The sequence below is a fragment of the Callospermophilus lateralis genome, chromosome 1 (assembly GCF_048772815.1).
Source record: "Callospermophilus lateralis isolate mCalLat2 chromosome 1, mCalLat2.hap1, whole genome shotgun sequence".
NCBI classification, from domain to species: domain Eukaryota; kingdom Metazoa; phylum Chordata; class Mammalia; order Rodentia; family Sciuridae; genus Callospermophilus; species Callospermophilus lateralis.
In genome coordinates, this window is record NC_135305.1 from 215,166,872 (window position 1) to 215,184,604 (window position 17,733).

The window sequence follows — 17,733 nt, forward strand, 5'->3', positions numbered from 1 at the left end:
CATATTCTGCTCTAGGTCTCCTTTTGGCGCTGCCGGTCAGTGAGGGTCCGCGAGAAATTTCCCGGTGGCGCCGAAATGTGCGCCACTTCCGGTCGGGCTCCTAACAACGGGGGAGGCTGGTAACTAGGGTGGGGGGGATGGCGGAGCGGGCGCCGGAGCCCGAGGCGGAGGCGGAGGCTGAGGCGGGCGCAGGCGGGGAAGCGGCGGCTGAGGAGGGAGCGGCGGGCCGCAAGGCGCGGGGCCGACCGCGGCTTACGGAGTCGGACCGAGCCCGGCGGCGGCTGGAGTCCCGGAAGAAGTACGACGTGCGGCGCGTGTACCTGGGCGAGGCGCACGGGCCCTGGGTGGACCTGCGGCGCCGCAGCGGCTGGAGCGACGCCAAGCTCGCCGCCTACCTCATCTCCCTGGAGCGCGGCCAGCGAAGCGGCCGCCACGGGTAAGGGGGCCCGGCCGCAGGGAGGGGGAGGGAGGAGACGCCCCCATCCCCCGCGGAGCTTGGCCCCGCCTGCTCCGGCTCAAGGCCCCGCCCCCGACACCTGCGAGCTCCGCCCAGGGGCCAAACTGCTGATCTGGGTCCCGGACTACTGGTGCCGCCACCCGCTGGGCTCGCGGCTCCGCCTCCCGTGGCTCCTGCTGCCCAATCCTAAGATGCTCCCTGCCTTTCCACCCGCCTTCTGATCGCTCGGTCCCGCCCCCAAGCTCTGGCTGCCCAATCCTAGGATGAGCCGCACCTCCAGGCGTTCTAACTACCCAATCCCTGCAAGAGCGCTCCCTCCCCTGGAGGCCTCGCTCGGGCTCCAGGTTCCCGCTGGGCCTTGGGATCTGTGGTCACGTTTTCCGAAAACCGACACCCGCGCCTGGGTTCTGGACACCCTGAAACATCCTGTTCTTCCCCTCAAGAGGTCCTGGTGTCCCAAATGGGATTAAATATGACCCCATCCCCTCAACCCTAGGCCCCCCACACATCTACACCTTCTGGTTCCTGGGGACAACTACTCCTTCTGGTTCCTGGGGAGCATTTCAGCCCTGAAAGACTCAAGTGAAGGGGAAATCCTGAAATAGCTGGTGAAGTGGAGGGAGAGATTTGCAAAATCTCAAACTTGAGAAAGAGTGGTATGAATGGAGTTTTTCCCTTCCTGCCTTATAGGCCAATGTGAGAATTAAGTGAGTTAAAATGTGCGAAGAACTCAGAACAGCGCCTGGCAGTATATTAGCTGTTATGATGAAGATATTTATTCCTGTTTTTATTGCGAAAAAAATCGCAATCAATGAAATGTTCTGCTCTGGTTTTCACTTTCACCCATATGCATGTTTGTCTAGAGCATGTTCCTGAGGGTTAAGAATCAATCAAATCCTGCTGAATTGTACTCGCCCCCTCCCTAGGGTGGCAAGACTTTTTATGCCCAGGAGTCTGTTCAGAAATGCTAGGATCAGTAACAAAAATACATGCTTCATGAAGCTGATATTCTACTGGACAGAGGGACTGGCTTATGCAGTGGCTTGTCTACTACAGACAAGAAACAAGGCTGGATGCAGTGGCATATGCTGTACTCACAGTGACTCAGGAGGCTGGGGCAGGAGGATCTTAAGTTCCAGGCCACCCTTGGCAATTTAGTGAGGCCCCAAGCAAGGTAGACCTGTCTCAGAATAAAAAAATAAAAAGGGGGCTGGGGATGTGGCTCAAGTGGTAGCGCGTTGGCCTGGCATGTGCGAGGCACTAGGTTCGATCCTCAGCACCACATAAAAATAAGTAAATATATTGTGTCCACCTAAAACAACAACAAAAAAAATATTTAAAATAAATAAATAAATAAATAGGGCTTGGGATGTGGCTCAGTGGTAGAGCACCCTGGTGCTCAATCACCAGTACCATAAAAAAGAACATAATAAACAAATTGCACTGTATAGGAAAAAAGGAATCACGAGTGTGAGTTAGAAGTTTATTTTATTTATTTATTTATTTTTGTTGTCCTGAGAATTGAACTGAGGGTCTCACACATACTAAGCAAGTGCTCTACCACTGAGCCATCCCGCTAGCCCCTAAGTTGGAAGTTTAACTAGGGCCTGAGGGTGGGCCACTCTGAGAAGATAGCTTTGAGTAAAAGACCTGAGAGAGGAGCCACACACATATCCCAGGGAAGAGTGTTGAGCGGAGGGAATAGCAAGTGCAAAGGTCCTGCAGAAGAGAAGTCAAAGACAGAGAGGTGATGTGACTAGTCTTGCAGTACCTTGGCAGGCCTTGGAGAGGACTCCAGACTCTCCTCCCAATGAGGAGAGCCCTGGCAGGAATTTTTGCTCTCCTTAAGCAAGGGAATTTCAACAGAGAAGTGACATGGTCTGGCTTATATTCTAAAAGAAGCACTGTTCAGGGTGTATGTGGCAGACAGAACGGGTGAAGTATGAATCGAAATAAGGTTGGCCAAGAGTTGACAGTGCAAGCTGGTTGTGGGTCCAAAGAGGGCACTCTAATCTTTTCTGTGTGAGTTTTTATATTGAAGAAAATAAAAAACTTTTTTTTTTTGTCTCTGGGAATTAAACCCAGGGAGCCTCACATATCCTAGTTAGACACTCTACCACTGAGCTACACCCCCCCAGCCCAACATTTTTAACAGTGCCTTACACCAAGGCTGTAGGGGTGAGCATGGGAACTAGAGACCAGGAAAGCAGCCAACCCAAAGAGAAAAGTGCTATTAGGATCCTATGCTGCAGATGAGCACAGGGAGGGGATGTCACTTGCCCAAGGTCATGGAGCCTGCTGCTGTGATATAGAAGAGGAAGAACAAGGAGGCAGGTAGAGCGCTCGCCTAGCACAGGCAGGACCCAGGTTCAATCCTCAGCACCAAATAAAAATAAAGGTATTGTGTTATGTCCATCTACACCTAAAAAATAAATATTAAAAAGGCTATCTAAAAAAAAAAAAAAAAAAACAAGGAGGCAGGTGGAGTGGGAGGAAGGGAGATGAGGGCCCCCAGAGACTCAGATAGACTGGCTGCAAGGTACTGGCCTTCAATTTATAAACCAGGTGCTGGGTGACAGTAGGGTGACCCATATGGGGTTAGGAACCTGCCTGGAAGGTCTGGCAGCTATCCTTGTGCAGGAAGCTATGGGGCCCTCCGGCCTTACCTTGGGTCCCCAAGGCTTTAGAGCACAGTCATTGGGCTTCAACCTAAGTGTGATGGTCAGCAGGCAGGTGAACCCAAGCTGTCTGCAGGAGCAGACTGTGGAGGGCAGCCTGGGGCCCTTGCAGAGCAGGCTAGAAAGGTCCAAAGCAGTCGTCCAGCTGGGTCTGACACTATTCCACCAGGACTCCAGGGCAGCATGGGTCCTGAGCAGCTCTGAGTCCTATTGCTGCAAAACAAGTGCCTCAAATTTAGCTGTTTAAATCGCACAAATCTATCATCTGGACTTTCTGAGGATCAGGAGCCGGGCACTGGCTCCTCTGTTCAGGGTCTCACTGAAATCAAGATATCCACCAGCTGTAACCTCACCTGGAAGTACTCTAGGGAAAGGTCTCCCTCCAGACTGCTTCGTGTTACTGGAAGAATTTGTTTCTTTGTGATAATAGGACTGAGGTCTTTGCTGTCTTGCTGGCTGTCAGCTGTGATCACTCAGTCTTAGAAGCCACTCTTGGGTCCTTGCCATATGGTACCTCCATGGGCCCCCTCCTGTCCCCATCTTTCCATTGTTGACTGCAGCAGGGCTTAGACTCTTTGAAGGCTTCCCCTGATTAACCATATTTCCTCTTTTAATTCCAAGTTACCTACCCATGAGAGGCATCCTATCATACCCACAGACCTGCCCACCTCAAGGGGAGAGGATGAGAGTGTCTTTACGTGGTATCCACAGGGATTGTTTCCAGGACCCCTAGTAGGTACCAAAATCCTTAAATGTTCAAGTCCCTTAAATAAAATGGTGTAGTATTTGCATAGAACTTATGCACATCTTCCCATAGACTATAAATCATCTCTAAATGACTTAGAAAATCTAGTACAATATAAATGCCATGTATATAGTTAAACTGTATTAGAGAATAAAGTCTGTACCTGTTCAATATAGATGCAATATTTTTCCAAATATTTTCCATCCTTGGTTGAATCCAAGAATGTGGAACCCACACACAGAGAGAGCCTACTATATAGGGCATGTGCTCCCCAAGGCAGGAACCCTGAGAGTTCTCTTGGAGCTCTGCCTGACACACCAACTTTATGTTTCCCCTTCCCATTTCCTGACTGTGGGACCCAGGACAGATGGCCTCACCCCTCTGAGCCTCAGTTTCCCTGTGTGTGAGATGAGTGATGATATCAGACCTCCCTCCAAGGGCAGGTGTCAGTGGAGGAGGGAGCCCAAGCCAGGCGCCTGCTGACATGGTGCTGGAGTTGGGCAAGTGAACAGAAGCTCACATTCTACCTAGAGCCAGACAAGTTGCTGTCATTCCTTAGCAGCTGTCAGGGCATGGCCCAGCCTTGATCCGTGTTACCCATATTGCCTCTCTCTGTTGCAGGAAGCCTTGGGAGCAAGTCCCCAAAAAGCCAAAGCGGAAAAAAAGTAAGTGGAGCTATAGCCAAGGTGGGGAGGAAAGGGACACTTGCAAGGGAGAGCCAAGCAGAGGGGACAGCTTATCTAAACCTCAGGTTGCCTTATGTGCCAGCCCACAGTGGAGCGAGGCAGGACAGAGCCTGGAGCTCAGCCCTCCTGCCTGCACAAGTTGGTGGGAGTCTGAACCCAGTATGACCTCCAAACCCTGGGACTGTGGGTCTCAGGTCATGTCCATAAGGGTGAAGGCCAGAAGTCCAAGGGAGACCCTAGGGTAGCAGTGAGCGCCCCCCCCCCCCACATACACTTCTCTCCATTCTCTGGAGGTGGGGCTGAGCTGAGACTATGACCTTGAAATCCTAAAGGGGTAGGGATTGCCACTGACTTGGAGACCTTGGGTGTAATCCCTTAGTAAGGCCTAAGGATCTCTTCTGGGCCGCCGCCTCATCTCCTGATCCCAAAGTTAGGGGTCACACCTCCATCCTACTGGCCAGGAGTCCTGGACCATCACCCTAGTTGCAGGTCTCATCTCGGGCACACTTTGTGTATCAAGCCCTATTCTGTGCTGCATAGATGTCTTTGCTTCCTCTGTCTTCCCTGGGAGCCCTCAGAGATGGAATTCTTCTTTATTTCTTTATTTATTTTTGTTAGCACAGGGCATTAAATCCAGGATCACTCTACCATCAAGCCATAACCCCAGCCTTTTTTATTTTTTATTTTGAGACAAGGTCTTACCGAGTTGCTGAGGGTCTTGCTAAATTGCTGAGATTAGTCTCCAACTTATGATTCTCCAGTGTCAGCTTCCTAAGTCACTGGGATTATAGGATTGTGCCATCATAGCCAGCTAGAATTCTTATTCTCCCCTGGTCCAGAGGAGGCAACTAGGATTTAGAGAAGTCAAGTCATTTGGCCGAAACCACCCAGCTAGGAAGTGGCAAAGCTGGGATTGGAACCCAGGCCTTCTGGCCCCACATGATAACCCCCTCACAGCACCCTCTTATCCAGCAAATGTTTGCAGAGCACTACAGAGCACCCGACCCTGTGGAGACCCGCGGGAACAAAACAATAAATGTCTCTGCTTTTGAGAAGCTGACATTCTAGTGAGGGAGTCAGACCAGGGACCTTCAAACAAGTAACCCTAGACAGTATCTAGGTGCTCTCAGGAGGAAAAGGGAAACAAGTAAATTTGGCTAGGCTAGGATTTACACAGGTTCCAGCCCCAGCACTGGGAGTCGTGAGGGATTGGCTTCAGTAACCTGGGTGTGGGGTGGCCTCTCAGAGGAGGGCACATTTGGTGAGAAACCTGAGTGGAGGGGAAGGGAGCAAGGCAGGTCTCTGGAAAAAGATGGCACGGTCCTTGCAAAGGCCCTGGGCCAGGCCCACACCAAGCTCATTTAAGGAATAGCTAGGAGACTAAGTGGAGAGGGGAGAGATAGGAGTGGGAGGAGCTGAGAGAGGGGGTGTGACTGAGCAGATGGTACAGGGCCTTGTGGGTCATAGAGTGGACGTTTGCTTTTACCCCCAGTGAGGACAGCCACAGTGGATTCTGAGAGAGGGGTGCTCTAATCAGGTGCCTTCTGGTGGCTGTAGAGGAGGGACGGGCACGAGCCAAGGAGACCACTGCCCAGGGACTGCTGGGTTCTAGGGCCAAATATTGATGAGAATGATTACAGTACCAGGCAGCTAACGATTACTATGTACCTACTACGTGCCAGGCTCCATTGGGCACATGGCTCCACTTAGCCAGTGAAGAGTCTCTGGCCAGTCCCTGTCATCTCTAGGGTTCTTGCCTCTGAGCCTCAGTTTCCTTCCCTGTAAACTGGGTGCAGGGCTCATGAGGGTATTCCAGCCCATAAAGGCATAGTGCCCAGGGTCCCCGTGGACAGTGGGCATGGCTGCTCATGCCTGTCCTGGGCCCTGTCTCTGCAGGGCGGCGACGCAACGTGAACTGCCTGAAGAACGTGGTGATCTGGTATGAGGACCACAAGCACCGCTGCCCATATGAGCCACACCTTGCCGAGCTGGACCCCACCTTTGGCCTGTACACCACAGCAGTGTGGCAGTGTGAAGCCGGCCACCGCTACTTCCAGGACCTGCACTCCCCACTGAAGCCCCTCAGTGACTCGGACCCCGAAAGTGACAAAGGTGGGTCCTCAGGGCGAGGGCACATGGTGACTGTGGCATTTGGGGAATCTGCAGTCCCTCCTGGGTATGGACCTGGGCTACCCCCCAGCCTCATGTCAGTGTCACAAATGTAACAGCATCCGCATGGCACTAGCTTCAGGGACAGTGGCTTGGTTGAGCCCTTCAGAGATTTGTGGTCTCTGAGTCCTTGCAGAGCCTGAGTAGAAGAGATGGTCCCCACTTGACCTGGCTGGGCAGCTTCAGTGGAACCCGGGTTCTGGGCATGGGCTCAGCTTGGCAAGGTGGATGCTGCCTTCCTGGCCTCTAGCACCTTTTTTATTTTCTGTGACTCAAATTTGTCACTCTGGCTCATTCTCTTTCCCTCTGTCTTGCCAGGGTTCCCATTTTCTCTCCCCCTCACTCTCTTTGCTTCCCTCTCCCCTCCTGAGCCTGCTCTCTCCGTCTCCTTCCACCTCCCTCCCCAGCTCTTAGTCCCTGCCCCTCTCCCTCCCCTCTTTTTCTTTCTCACATTGGTCCTACTGGGCCAGGAGGGACTCAGTGTGGAAGACCCAGTTGCCCATGTGGGGAGCAGAGGAGACCCCATGAGCGGCGAAGGAGCCTGCTGCCTCCAAGGCTTGGTGGGGCTGTGAGAGGAGCATGGGGCCCACTGCCAGGCACCTGCCAGGGCTGAGGGTGGGGTCAATCATCAGGGTTGATTCGTGCTGGCAGGCGTCACAGAGCAGGTGGCATCCCAGCTGGCCAGGAGGAAGCTGGGGGTGAGAGGTGTTCCTGGTGGGCACCCACGCCCACGGCCATCCCACTGTGCAGCGGCCAGGCTCCCAGCTTGTGGGTGTCCTGTGCTCATGACCAGCATGCTGCCCTCCTCTGCCGGTCAGAGCCCCCTTGATGTGCTCATTCCAGCCCTGCCCTCTGCCGCCCTGAATCATCCCTCCAGCCCTGTCACTACCCTGCTTTATGGTCGATGAACCCTGGACCCCAGGAGTAATGTGACTGGCCCATCTGGCGATGGGTCAGGCTGGGGTGGGGTGGTACCCAGAGGAGCCCCTCCTTCCCCAAACCTATTGTAACTACCAGATCTGGGCTTATAGGAATGAGCACAGTGATCTGTTAGCCACATCTGCTAAGGGCATCGGTGAGTGAAGTGACCTTGTCCGTATCCCAACCCTGCTCCCCCAGCAGTACCCACTACCTGCTCTGCTTGGTATCCCTGCCACCTATGAGTCAGTCAGGAGACCTACTACCCGGGCTGTGGGAAGTCAGGGGTGCATGGCTATTTCTGTCACTAATGTTTTTATTATCTGGAGAGAGGTTCAGCATTGGACTTAAGCTAGACTTCAGAGTTAGGTGTACCAGATGCGTGTCCTGGCCCTTCCCCCAGCTTTCTTGGTGACTTCCCCCTCCTGGTGCTGCAGATGTGAGGACAGCAGGAGAGGCTGAAACCCTCTCTCCCCAGCTTGCTGTCAGGCCTGGGTCGTCAGGAGTGGCCTGGGTTCAGGTTGGGTGTCTCAGTGCCCATGTGTAACCAGTACGTGAGGTGACCTACTCATGAAGAGGAGGGGGTCATTACGCCTTACACACACACAGCTTGAGAAGAGGTTCTTGTTCACCGTGAGGCTGACTCTGACTTTCAGACCTCTGGTGGGGTCTGGATGGCAGTGGCAGGAGTGTGTGGCAGAACAGAATCACTCACCTGATGGCCAGGGAGCAAAAGAGATCAAGGAAGGTGCTGGTGGTGTCCCACAGTCTACTGCAGGGCATGCCCCTAGTAACTGAAAGACCTCCTGGTAGGCCCCACCTCTGAGAAGTTTCCTCCATCTCTAGTCAGGTGTAGAGGCACGTGCCTGTAATCCTAGTACTTGGGAAACTGAAGCAGGACGATCTCAAGTTCAAGACCAGCTGGGACAACTTAGCAGCACCCTGTTCCTGAAATGAAAAGGTCTGGGGACTGTAGCTCAGTGGTAGACCACTTGCCTCGCATGCTCAAAGCCCTGGGTTCCATCTCAGCACTGCAAAAAAACAGACAAACAAAGAACACTTGGTACCCTCTTTGAGCCCTCTTCTGTTGAAACCCTGTACGTATGTCTTCTCATTAATACCTCAAATGCTCTTTCAAAGCAGGTGCCACAGCAATCCCCAGGACAGAGAGGTTACATGAGCTGCTGTGCCCACCTAGCTAGAGGCAGGCACTGCTCTAACCTGGGAAGTCTGTACTTTCTACATGACCCTAGGGCTGTAGGACCCATGGTCTCCAAACAACATGCCCCAGCTGTGTCACAAGACTAACGAGGTGCCATGCATGGTGGCACATGCCTATAATCCCAGCGACATGGGAGGCTGAGACAGAACTGCATATCTGAGATCAGCCTCAGCAACTTAGTGAGGCCCTGTTTCAAAATTAAAAAACAAAAACAAACAAACAAAAAGGGCTGGGGATGTAGGTCAGTGGTAAAGCACCCCTGGGTTAGATCCCTACCACGGGAGTGGGGCAGGGAATGTGTGACCAAGGCTCGGCAGTCATTTGTTTTTCTCATTCCTAGTTTCCCTGGCTAAGATGTTGGCCCCCTGCCTTCATCACAGTGCTGGTCTAAAAGTAGTTCTTTGATTCAAATGTGCCCTGCCCAGGAACCTCTTTCTTTGAGGTATTTACATTGCAGAGGAATAGCAGACCATAAACAAGATAAGTAAATAAAATATAGAATACACGTGAAGGTGGTAGGTGTTTTGGGGAAAAAGAAAGGAACAAAAAGGGGCTTTTTGAGACAAGATGGTCCAGGGAGCCTTCCTGAAACATCACTGGATGAGGGCCTGATAGACATGAGGGAGGGAGCCTTCTCGTGTATCTGAGAGAAGGGAATTCAGGCAGAAGGAATGACAAGTGCAAAGGCCCTGAGACAGGAACTTGGCTAGTGTCTCTGAGGAGCTAGGGGGGCATCTGGAGAGGAGGTGATGGGGAAAGGGCATGTGATAGTGCAAGGTGTGTAGCCATAGTAAGGGCTTCGACTGCTCCATCAAGTGAGTCAGGATTTTGATTGACAAATGCTAGCTGCTGAAACAGGCACACGTTGGTTGCTTCACACAAAGCCCAGTGCCCCAATCCATAGGCTCTGCCTTCCACATGGGGACCCAGATTCTTTTTTTTTTTTTTTCCTGAAATCCAGGATTTGAACTCAGGGTTGCTTAACCACTAAGCCACATACTTAGCCTCTGTGTTGCTGAGGCTGACCTCAAACTCAAGATCCTCCTGCCTCAGTCTTCTGAGCCACTGGGATTACAAGCATGTGCCACCATGCTGAGCATGTGGGGACCTAGGTTCTTCTATCTTGTGTCTTTAGCCTCCTTCTGGGTCCTGGCTGGCTGATCAGGACAGACAGATAGGGGCTGGGCCCTGAGAGATCACATCTACTTCTGTTCCCTTGCTGGAACCAGCCAATGGTTTACATTGACATGCTGCAAGGGATGCTGAGAGATATAGTCCACCCAGGTTTTAAGAAGAAGAGCTGGGTTTGGGAACAGCTGGCTTATCCACAGAAGTGATGAGTGGGTTCTCTGGAACCAGGGGACCAAAGAAAAGGGACTACTCTAGTCCTATCCAGGGATGATTGGAGCCATAACCAGCATTTGCAGAGGGGGGAGGAGAAGCATTTGGGCTGTGGACAGATGACTTTTGGATGCAGTGCCAACAGGTTTTGCTGACAGATTGGAAGTGGGTGTGAGAGAGAAGTCAAGGTTAGCCCAGGACTTTGGCTGAGTACCATGAGGGACAGGGCTATCACCCTTTGAGAGGCACACACATGAGCAGTACAAGCTCTTTTGGAGGGAAGGTCCAGTAAGGAAGAGCCCAGAGTTGCTGAACTGAGTCAGATGCCTGCGAGAGCTCCCCGGGGAGCTGTGAGGTGCAAGCCTAGAATTCCACAGGGAGGTCCAGGGTGCACGTGGACTCATCAGGCCCCACATGGTTGTAGTATAAAAACATTTATGGTGTGCATGCCAGTACCTGTGCAAGTGGGTACCCTCCATATCAGTAGGTTCCTCATCCATGGGTTCACCCAACCAGGAATCATTTATATCATATTAGGTGTCATAGGGAATCTAGAGATGAAGTCTATGGGAGGATGTGCATAGGTCTGTGCAAATATTATGCCATTTTATGTAAAAGACTTAAGAATCCTCCAGGTCTGATATTCCAGTATCTACAAAGGTGTCCTGGAACTAATCCTCTGAGGATACAGAGGGATAACTGTGTTTGGTTCCCTGGTTATTTATTTTCTTCCTTCCTTTCTTTCTTTCTCTCTTTCTCTCTTTCTTTCCTTCTTTCTCAGTCCTAGGATGGAACCTAGGGCCTCTGGCAATCTAGGCAAGTGCTCTACCACTGAGCTATGTCCCCAGCCCCCCTTTTTTTAATATTTATTTTTTAGTTTTAGGTGGACACAATATCTTTATTTTACATTTATGTGGTGCTGAGGATCGAACCCAGTGCCTCATGCATGCTAGACGAGCACTCTACCACTGAGCCACAAACCCAGCCCCTTCAGCCCTTTTAATAGAGCTTCCAAAACCCTTTGAATTTCCTGAGTGATAGAGGTTTTTGTTATTCACAAAGAGCCCCTTTGGAACACCCCGGAATCTATGTTAATGAAGTGATTCAGGGTGGGCCCCTACATATCTTCTGGATGGGGTTACCCAAAAGACCAAACTTAGGATCAGAAGTGGGAACTCTCAGCCTCACTCCCCAAACTGCAAGGGCTGGAGGTCAGGTCATTAAAAAACCCTGAAGAGTGAGTTTCTGGGAGCTCCCCACTTGATGTACACATCACCAGCTCTGAGGGGTGTCCTCAGACAGGGCGTGAAACTCTGTGCCCCTCCTCAATGCCTCTCTTCCGTTTGACTATGGTTGAGTTGTATCCTTTATAAGAAGCTTATAGTGATAAGTAGAGTACTTTTCTGAGTTCTTTTTATTAAACCTGAAGAGGAGGTCATGGGAACCCCTTGATCACAGTTGGTTGGTCAGACATACAGAGTGGCCCAGGACTTGCAACTGGCTTTGGAAGTTGGGACAGTCTTGTGGGACAGAGCCCTTAATTTGTGTGATTTGAGGCTATCTCCAGGTAGACAGTGTCCAAATTGTATTAAAGTGTTGGAACAAAAGTAATGAATTAAACCAGTTAGTGTGGAGAATAGAGTGGCGTTTAATACCATCAGCCTGGGTGAGACCCGGGGATGAGCTGAGGGCTGGGATGAGGCCCTGGCTTGGGCCTTCAAGACATGAATAAGCCAAAGAGACTAGGAAGGAGCTGCCAGGGTAGCCCAGAAAACAAGGATGTAGAGCTAGAGGCCCAGGGAAGACAACACATCAGAGAAGCTGGGTGGTCAGTTGAGTCAGGTGCCTTGGTGCAGCCAGGGACAGTGGCAATTGATAAATGACCACTGTTTTTTGGCAGTGAGAGAGAGGGTTACAGTGCCCTGCCCCTGGTGGCCCTTCAACAAATACTAGCTGCTGCTGCTGCCACCATCGTAACTGCCTCCTTTCTTCTCTCATCACAGCGGGCAATGGCCAGGTGGCTGGCAGCTCTGACTCCCCCAGCTCTGGCTCAGGCTCCGACTCTGAGGAGCCCCCAGAGAGCCAGCCAGCCAAGGCTTCAGCAGCTGCAGCAGCAGTCACCCCCACCAGCCCAGTGGGCAGCAGTGGGCTTATCACTCAGGAAGGTGTGCACATCCCCTTCGACGTCCACCACGTGGAAAGCCTGGCTGAGCAGGGCACCCCATTGTGCCCCAACCCTGCAGGCAGTGGGTCTGAAGCCCTCGAGACAGTAGTGTGTGTGCCAGTACCTGTGCAAGTGGGTGCTGGCCCCGGCGCCCTCTTTGAGAATGTGCCCCAGGAGGCACTGGGCGAGGTAGTAGCCAGCTGCCCTGTGTCAGGCATGGTGCCCGGCTCCCAGGTGATCATCATCGCAGGCCCTGGATACAACACCCTCACGGCCGAGGGCATCCACCTCAACGTGGCTTCGGGCAGCAGCGCCCCAAGCAGTGGCCTGGGCGAGGAGGTGCCCTGTGCCATGATGGAGGGTGTGGCAGCCTACACCCAGACAGAGCCTGAGGGCAGCCAGCCCAGCACCATGGACACCACCTCCATAGCCGGCATCGAGACCAAGAAAGGTCTGGAGGGCCCACTGTGGCCTCTGGCAGGGATCGGGTGGGACCTGGAGGGGGAGGGGAAGGAGTGGCCCTGGAGAAGGGCTTCTAGTCAGCCTTAGCCCCCCATGGACACCGCCCTGTGTCCACCCCCGTAGAGAAGGAGGATCTGTACATGCTCAAAAAGGAGGAGAAGGAAGAGCCTGTGGCCACAGAGCTGGCAGAGCTGGTGGCGACCGTGCCTGAGAGTGCAGAGCCTGAGGCAGAAGCAGATGGGGAGGAGCTAGACGGCAGTGACATGTCGGCCATCATCTACGAGATCCCCAAGGAGCCTGAGAAGTGGGTGCTGAGTTGGATGGGTGGGCGCAAGGGCAAGAAGTGGCTCACAATCTGCCTGGGTTTGGCATTCTGACACCAAGGGCCCCTTCCCTCTCTAGGAGGCGGCGGAGCAAGCGATCCCGGGTGATGGACGCCGACGGCCTGCTTGAGATGTTCCACTGTCCATATGAGGGCTGCAGCCAGGTCTACGTGGCCCTCGGCAGCTTCCAGGTGAGGCCACCACCCAGGGCAGGCTGGTGGGCCTGCTCCTGTGTCTGGCTACCTGTGTGCTGGTCTGAGCAGAGTGGTTCATGGAGGGCCCTACTGTGTGCCACTGGCCTGTGATTCATCTTCATGAGCCCATCTGGCCCCAACTGGTCTCAGGAGCTTCCTTCAAATCCTCTGTGCATCCTGATACCTTGTCAGACCCCTCACCGCCTCAGCCGTTTCTTCCCACAGAGATCAGGCATAATTGCCTCCCAGTTCCTCCTCTCCTGACCTCCTGAACTCCTCCCGCCTTGCCCTGGCCATACTCTTGTTCTTAGCTCCATGTGCTTCCTCCCCATGGCTATCCATCAGCAAGCCATTCCAGCCCCCAGGGCCAGTCAGGCCTGGGAGACTTGGGTCACTGTACACCAGGAGGTTGGATCTGTAGTTTGCCCGCTGAAGACTGGATTTGGAACCCTGACAGCAGAGATGGGGTTTTGTCATATCCCCACACCTGACATAGAAGGCAGGATTAGTAGGCCTTTGGATTTGCTAAGCCATGTTCTCATTAAGCATGAATTGAACACCTGCTATGTATAAGACCATCTAGTGAGTTTAAAAAAATGAAAGAACAAAGGAATGAATGGATTAAATGCCCAGGGACAGCATAGCACATGACAGCCCTGGATTCCATCCTAGTCCTTCCACTCCCACCTCTGAGACATGTATCCAACCACTGAGCCTCTGCAGCTTCCATTTCCCTGTCTATAACTGAGCTGATGGTCACCAGGCCCTTCCCAGGGTTAACGGATATTCCAGTCCAGAGCCTGGCACAGCAGGTGTTTGGTAAACCTGTTCTGTGTCCCATGTGTACCTGTAGCAGTCTGGAAGCTGGGCAAGAGCACCGTTCCCTCTTAGCTGCCTAAGCTGATGCTGCCTACCTCCCAGAAGCCCTCTTTTCCCCTACCTTCAGGAGCCCCTCAGGTGGGCCCAGCACCCATTCCTGCCCCTCTTGCCCCCAGAACCATGTCAACCTCGTGCACCGGAAAGGGAAGACCAAAGTGTGCCCTCACCCTGGCTGTGGCAAGAAGTTCTATTTATCCAATCACCTGCGGCGACACATGATCATCCATTCAGGTCAGGCCCTGGGCCAGCTGGCAGGACCAGCTGGGGACACAGGCAGGGACCTGGGAGCCAGGGCTGGAACAGCCAAGGTTAAACCCCAGCACTAGTGCCTCAGACACAGGACTACCCCTCTTGGAGCCTCCATGTGCTCAGTAAGCTGAACCATAGTGACACAGGTGGGCCAGGCAGGACCTGACTCTTCTGCTCAGGCCCTTGACAAGATTTCATGCAGGACTTTGGGGTGGAGCAGGGACAGTGAACCAACTTCTGATGAGCCCTCAGAATGCCTGCCATATCACAGTAGTTTTTTGTTGTTTTTTTTTTTTTAATCACTGCCCACACCCTAAAAAACCCAAGTTGCTTTAAAAAAATAAAAGCCAGTATTTCAGAAATACTAAACACCAAAGGTGATACCACCATCTCTCCTCCAGGTGTGTCCTATAGCAGCACCCCAGGTCATAGATGGGAGCCAGTGGGGCCACCCAGGCCACAGGAGGGAGGAGAGTTGGGCAGAGTCTAGGACTGGACTTCCAGGTTTACCCCAGGGCAAGATTTGATGCTTCTGTATGGCTGGGGAAGCTGGAAGGCACAGCTCTGAGGTTCAGAGCCCCCAATATTTTGAGAAGCCACAACTTTGGGTTTTTATGTGAAATTACCCAAAGTTCAAACACTGGGGACAAATTCAGATCCATCTTGACATTTTGCATCCTGTGCCCCTTAGAGACCAAAGTTTGAACCCCAGCTGTGCTTGGGCCTGTGACTGGGTGATGAGCTGCCACTTCATATCATTTGCTGTCATTATAGGTTGACATTTTTTGAGCCCTGGGAAGCCATGGGGTTGGGCCGGTCAGCACTGGGGGAAACCGGCTTGCACCCCCTTCCCAGTGGCAGCATCCTCAGTCACATCTCTGCTGCCCCCAGGTGTCCGTGAGTTCACCTGCGAGACCTGTGGCAAGTCCTTCAAGAGGAAGAACCACCTGGAGGTTCACCGGCGCACACACACGGGTGAAACGCCCCTGCAGTGAGTGACCGGCTGTCCCCCAAAAGGTCTGGGAGGTTGGGGAGCCTACCTGGTGGCATCCACAGGCTTTCCCTCCATGCAGTTCCACCTGTGCTACCACCGCAACGGCACCTCCCCTTTCTGTAGGCTGCCAGCCCCCCTAGTCCCACCCGCTGACCCACCGGTTACTTAATTTTCACCAGGTGTGAGATCTGCGGCTACCAGTGCAGGCAGCGCGCCTCGCTCAACTGGCACATGAAGAAGCACACGGCCGAGGTTCAATACAATTTCACGTGCGAGCGATGTGGGAAGCGCTTTGAGAAGCTTGACAGCGTCAAGTTCCACACGCTCAAAAGCCACCCGGACCACAAGCCTACCTGACATACTCGACCACTGACCGCCCCTATTTATTCGTCCACTGGACATTGCACTCGGGCCTGTCTGGGCCTGGACAGCCGTGGGGCGCCCAGACCGCAGGCAGGAAGGAGGCGCCCCCACCCCCTCCCAGGGCTGGGCCCCCTGGGCAGGTCCCCACCCGCCCCAACCCCCTCTAGAGCTGGTGCCTGGGGCTGCGCTACCTGAACTATGTGTCAAGAGAGCAGAGAAAGATTAAAGTGCGAGAAGGGAGATGCCCTTCCCCTAGGTCTGGATGATTGAGGGGGCCCTCTCTCTCCAACCTACCTAGTCTCTTCCTGAGCAAGGCCGGGTTAGGGAGATGTCCCTACACACCCTGGAGGACCTTTTCCTTTGAGCCTCAGCTCCTACTCGTTCCCTGGGCCTGGGGGACCTTGGAGGTCACCAGGCATTTCCCAGGACTCAGAATCCTGGTGCCTCCTCCTAATGTCTATCAAGGAACACTTATTCCCCATCCACCCTCAGGAGGAGCTGGGAACGCGTTTAGTAAACCCCCCAAATGAAACATGTACAGCTAGTGACAAGCGCCGTGCAGAAAATGGAGTGATGTGTTGGTTTCCTGGCGTGCTGTTTAGGTGGGTGGTCCGGGAGGGCCTCCCTGAGAAGGTGGTAGTTGCCCATAGACCAGGAAGAAACTAGGAGAGGTAAATATCAAGCCGGCCAATGCAAAGCTCCGGGGAATAACTCGCTCTGCTTGTTCCCAGATAAGATAACCACGGGGAAAAGGGAGTTGGCAGCAATTGGGTGCCTGCCTTGGCCCCATTTCCCTGAGGATGTTGCTGAAGCCACCTCTGGGAGCAATGGGGAATGAAGCGCGGCCGCCAGGTGGCGCGCGAGCTGCGTAGGCCCTGGAGGCTGCCACCACGTGACTCAGGGGACGGCTGCAGCGAACCCGGGCACGTGCCCTTGGGAGCCCTGTGGCGCCACACGCAGATTGGCCCCGGCTGGGCCGCACCTATGCCTCAGTGTCTGCGTTGGACGCAGGTCTACTTTATCTTGGCACGGGAAGTGGCGAGGAAGAGCAAGTCCTGCTGAGGCTGCCCCCGCGAATCCTCTCACCCCCCTCAAACTAGTCCTCTTTTTTCTCCCTGTACGGCGGGAGCCAGCAGTTTCCATGGGAACTGCAATCGGGTCTACGCCCCCCGGAGTACCCCCATTGCCTGCACCGCTTCCGATCCGACAAGAGCCGAGAGGAACACTGGGTGGGAAAGCAGCCATCGCTTGGCGTCCCCAGCGTTGGCAGCCAAGTCGTCCCAGCAAGCCCAAGGGGCCCTGCACTGCCACCACCCGGATTGCGCGGGCCACAGTGATTGGCCTGCCCTCTCCATCAGCGTGGCAGCACCCTCTGGTGCGCGCGCTCTCATTGGCTCAATCTCTAGGGCATCTTCCAACAATTGGTTCTCTCGAGGGCCATTGCTGATTGGTCAAATTAGGCTCTGCTTACTGATGGCATTCTGACAGTCTGGAGCCTAAAGGTGCATATACGAACAAGGAAAATGTGGGGACTGCGAATCTCTGGTACTGGGGTCTCTGCTACCTGCCAGCATCACCCTCGAAACAGCCGTGAGACCGCTGTCTGTGGTGCTGAAGTCTCACTCGGAGGCTCCCTGCCCCACCCCAATGAAAGCTTGCTTCTGCACCTTGCTGTCGCCCCGACGTAAACACGCAAGTGTGCCCACGCACCAAAGGAAGCGGCGCTACACACATTGCCTTAGAGAGAGGACAGGTCCCGCCTAGCTGAGGGAGCATAACTCCACAGGAGGACCAATCACAAGCCCAGAAAGCCAGGCCATTTACCTGGCAGAACCACCACTGGAGTTTTGTGAGATCTACAAAGGATCTTAGAATTTGAGTTGTAGCTC

The 17,733-nt window shown here is 53.5% G+C and overlaps 1 protein-coding gene across 1 annotated transcript; it reads left to right on the plus strand.

Moving 5' to 3' along the window:
• Nucleotides 1-137: 137 nt before the first annotated feature.
• Znf653 (zinc finger protein 653) lies at nt 138-16,126 on the plus strand. Its single transcript, XM_076871221.1, has 9 exons — nt 138-436; nt 4,502-4,545; nt 6,463-6,678; nt 12,220-12,831; nt 12,966-13,146; nt 13,245-13,356; nt 14,355-14,469; nt 15,379-15,478; nt 15,661-16,126. Exons 1-9 carry the CDS (start codon nt 138-140, stop codon nt 15,836-15,838), a joined length of 1,857 nt encoding a protein of 618 aa, XP_076727336.1. The 3' UTR covers nt 15,839-16,126.
• The last annotated feature ends 1,607 nt before the right edge of the window (nt 16,127-17,733 follow it).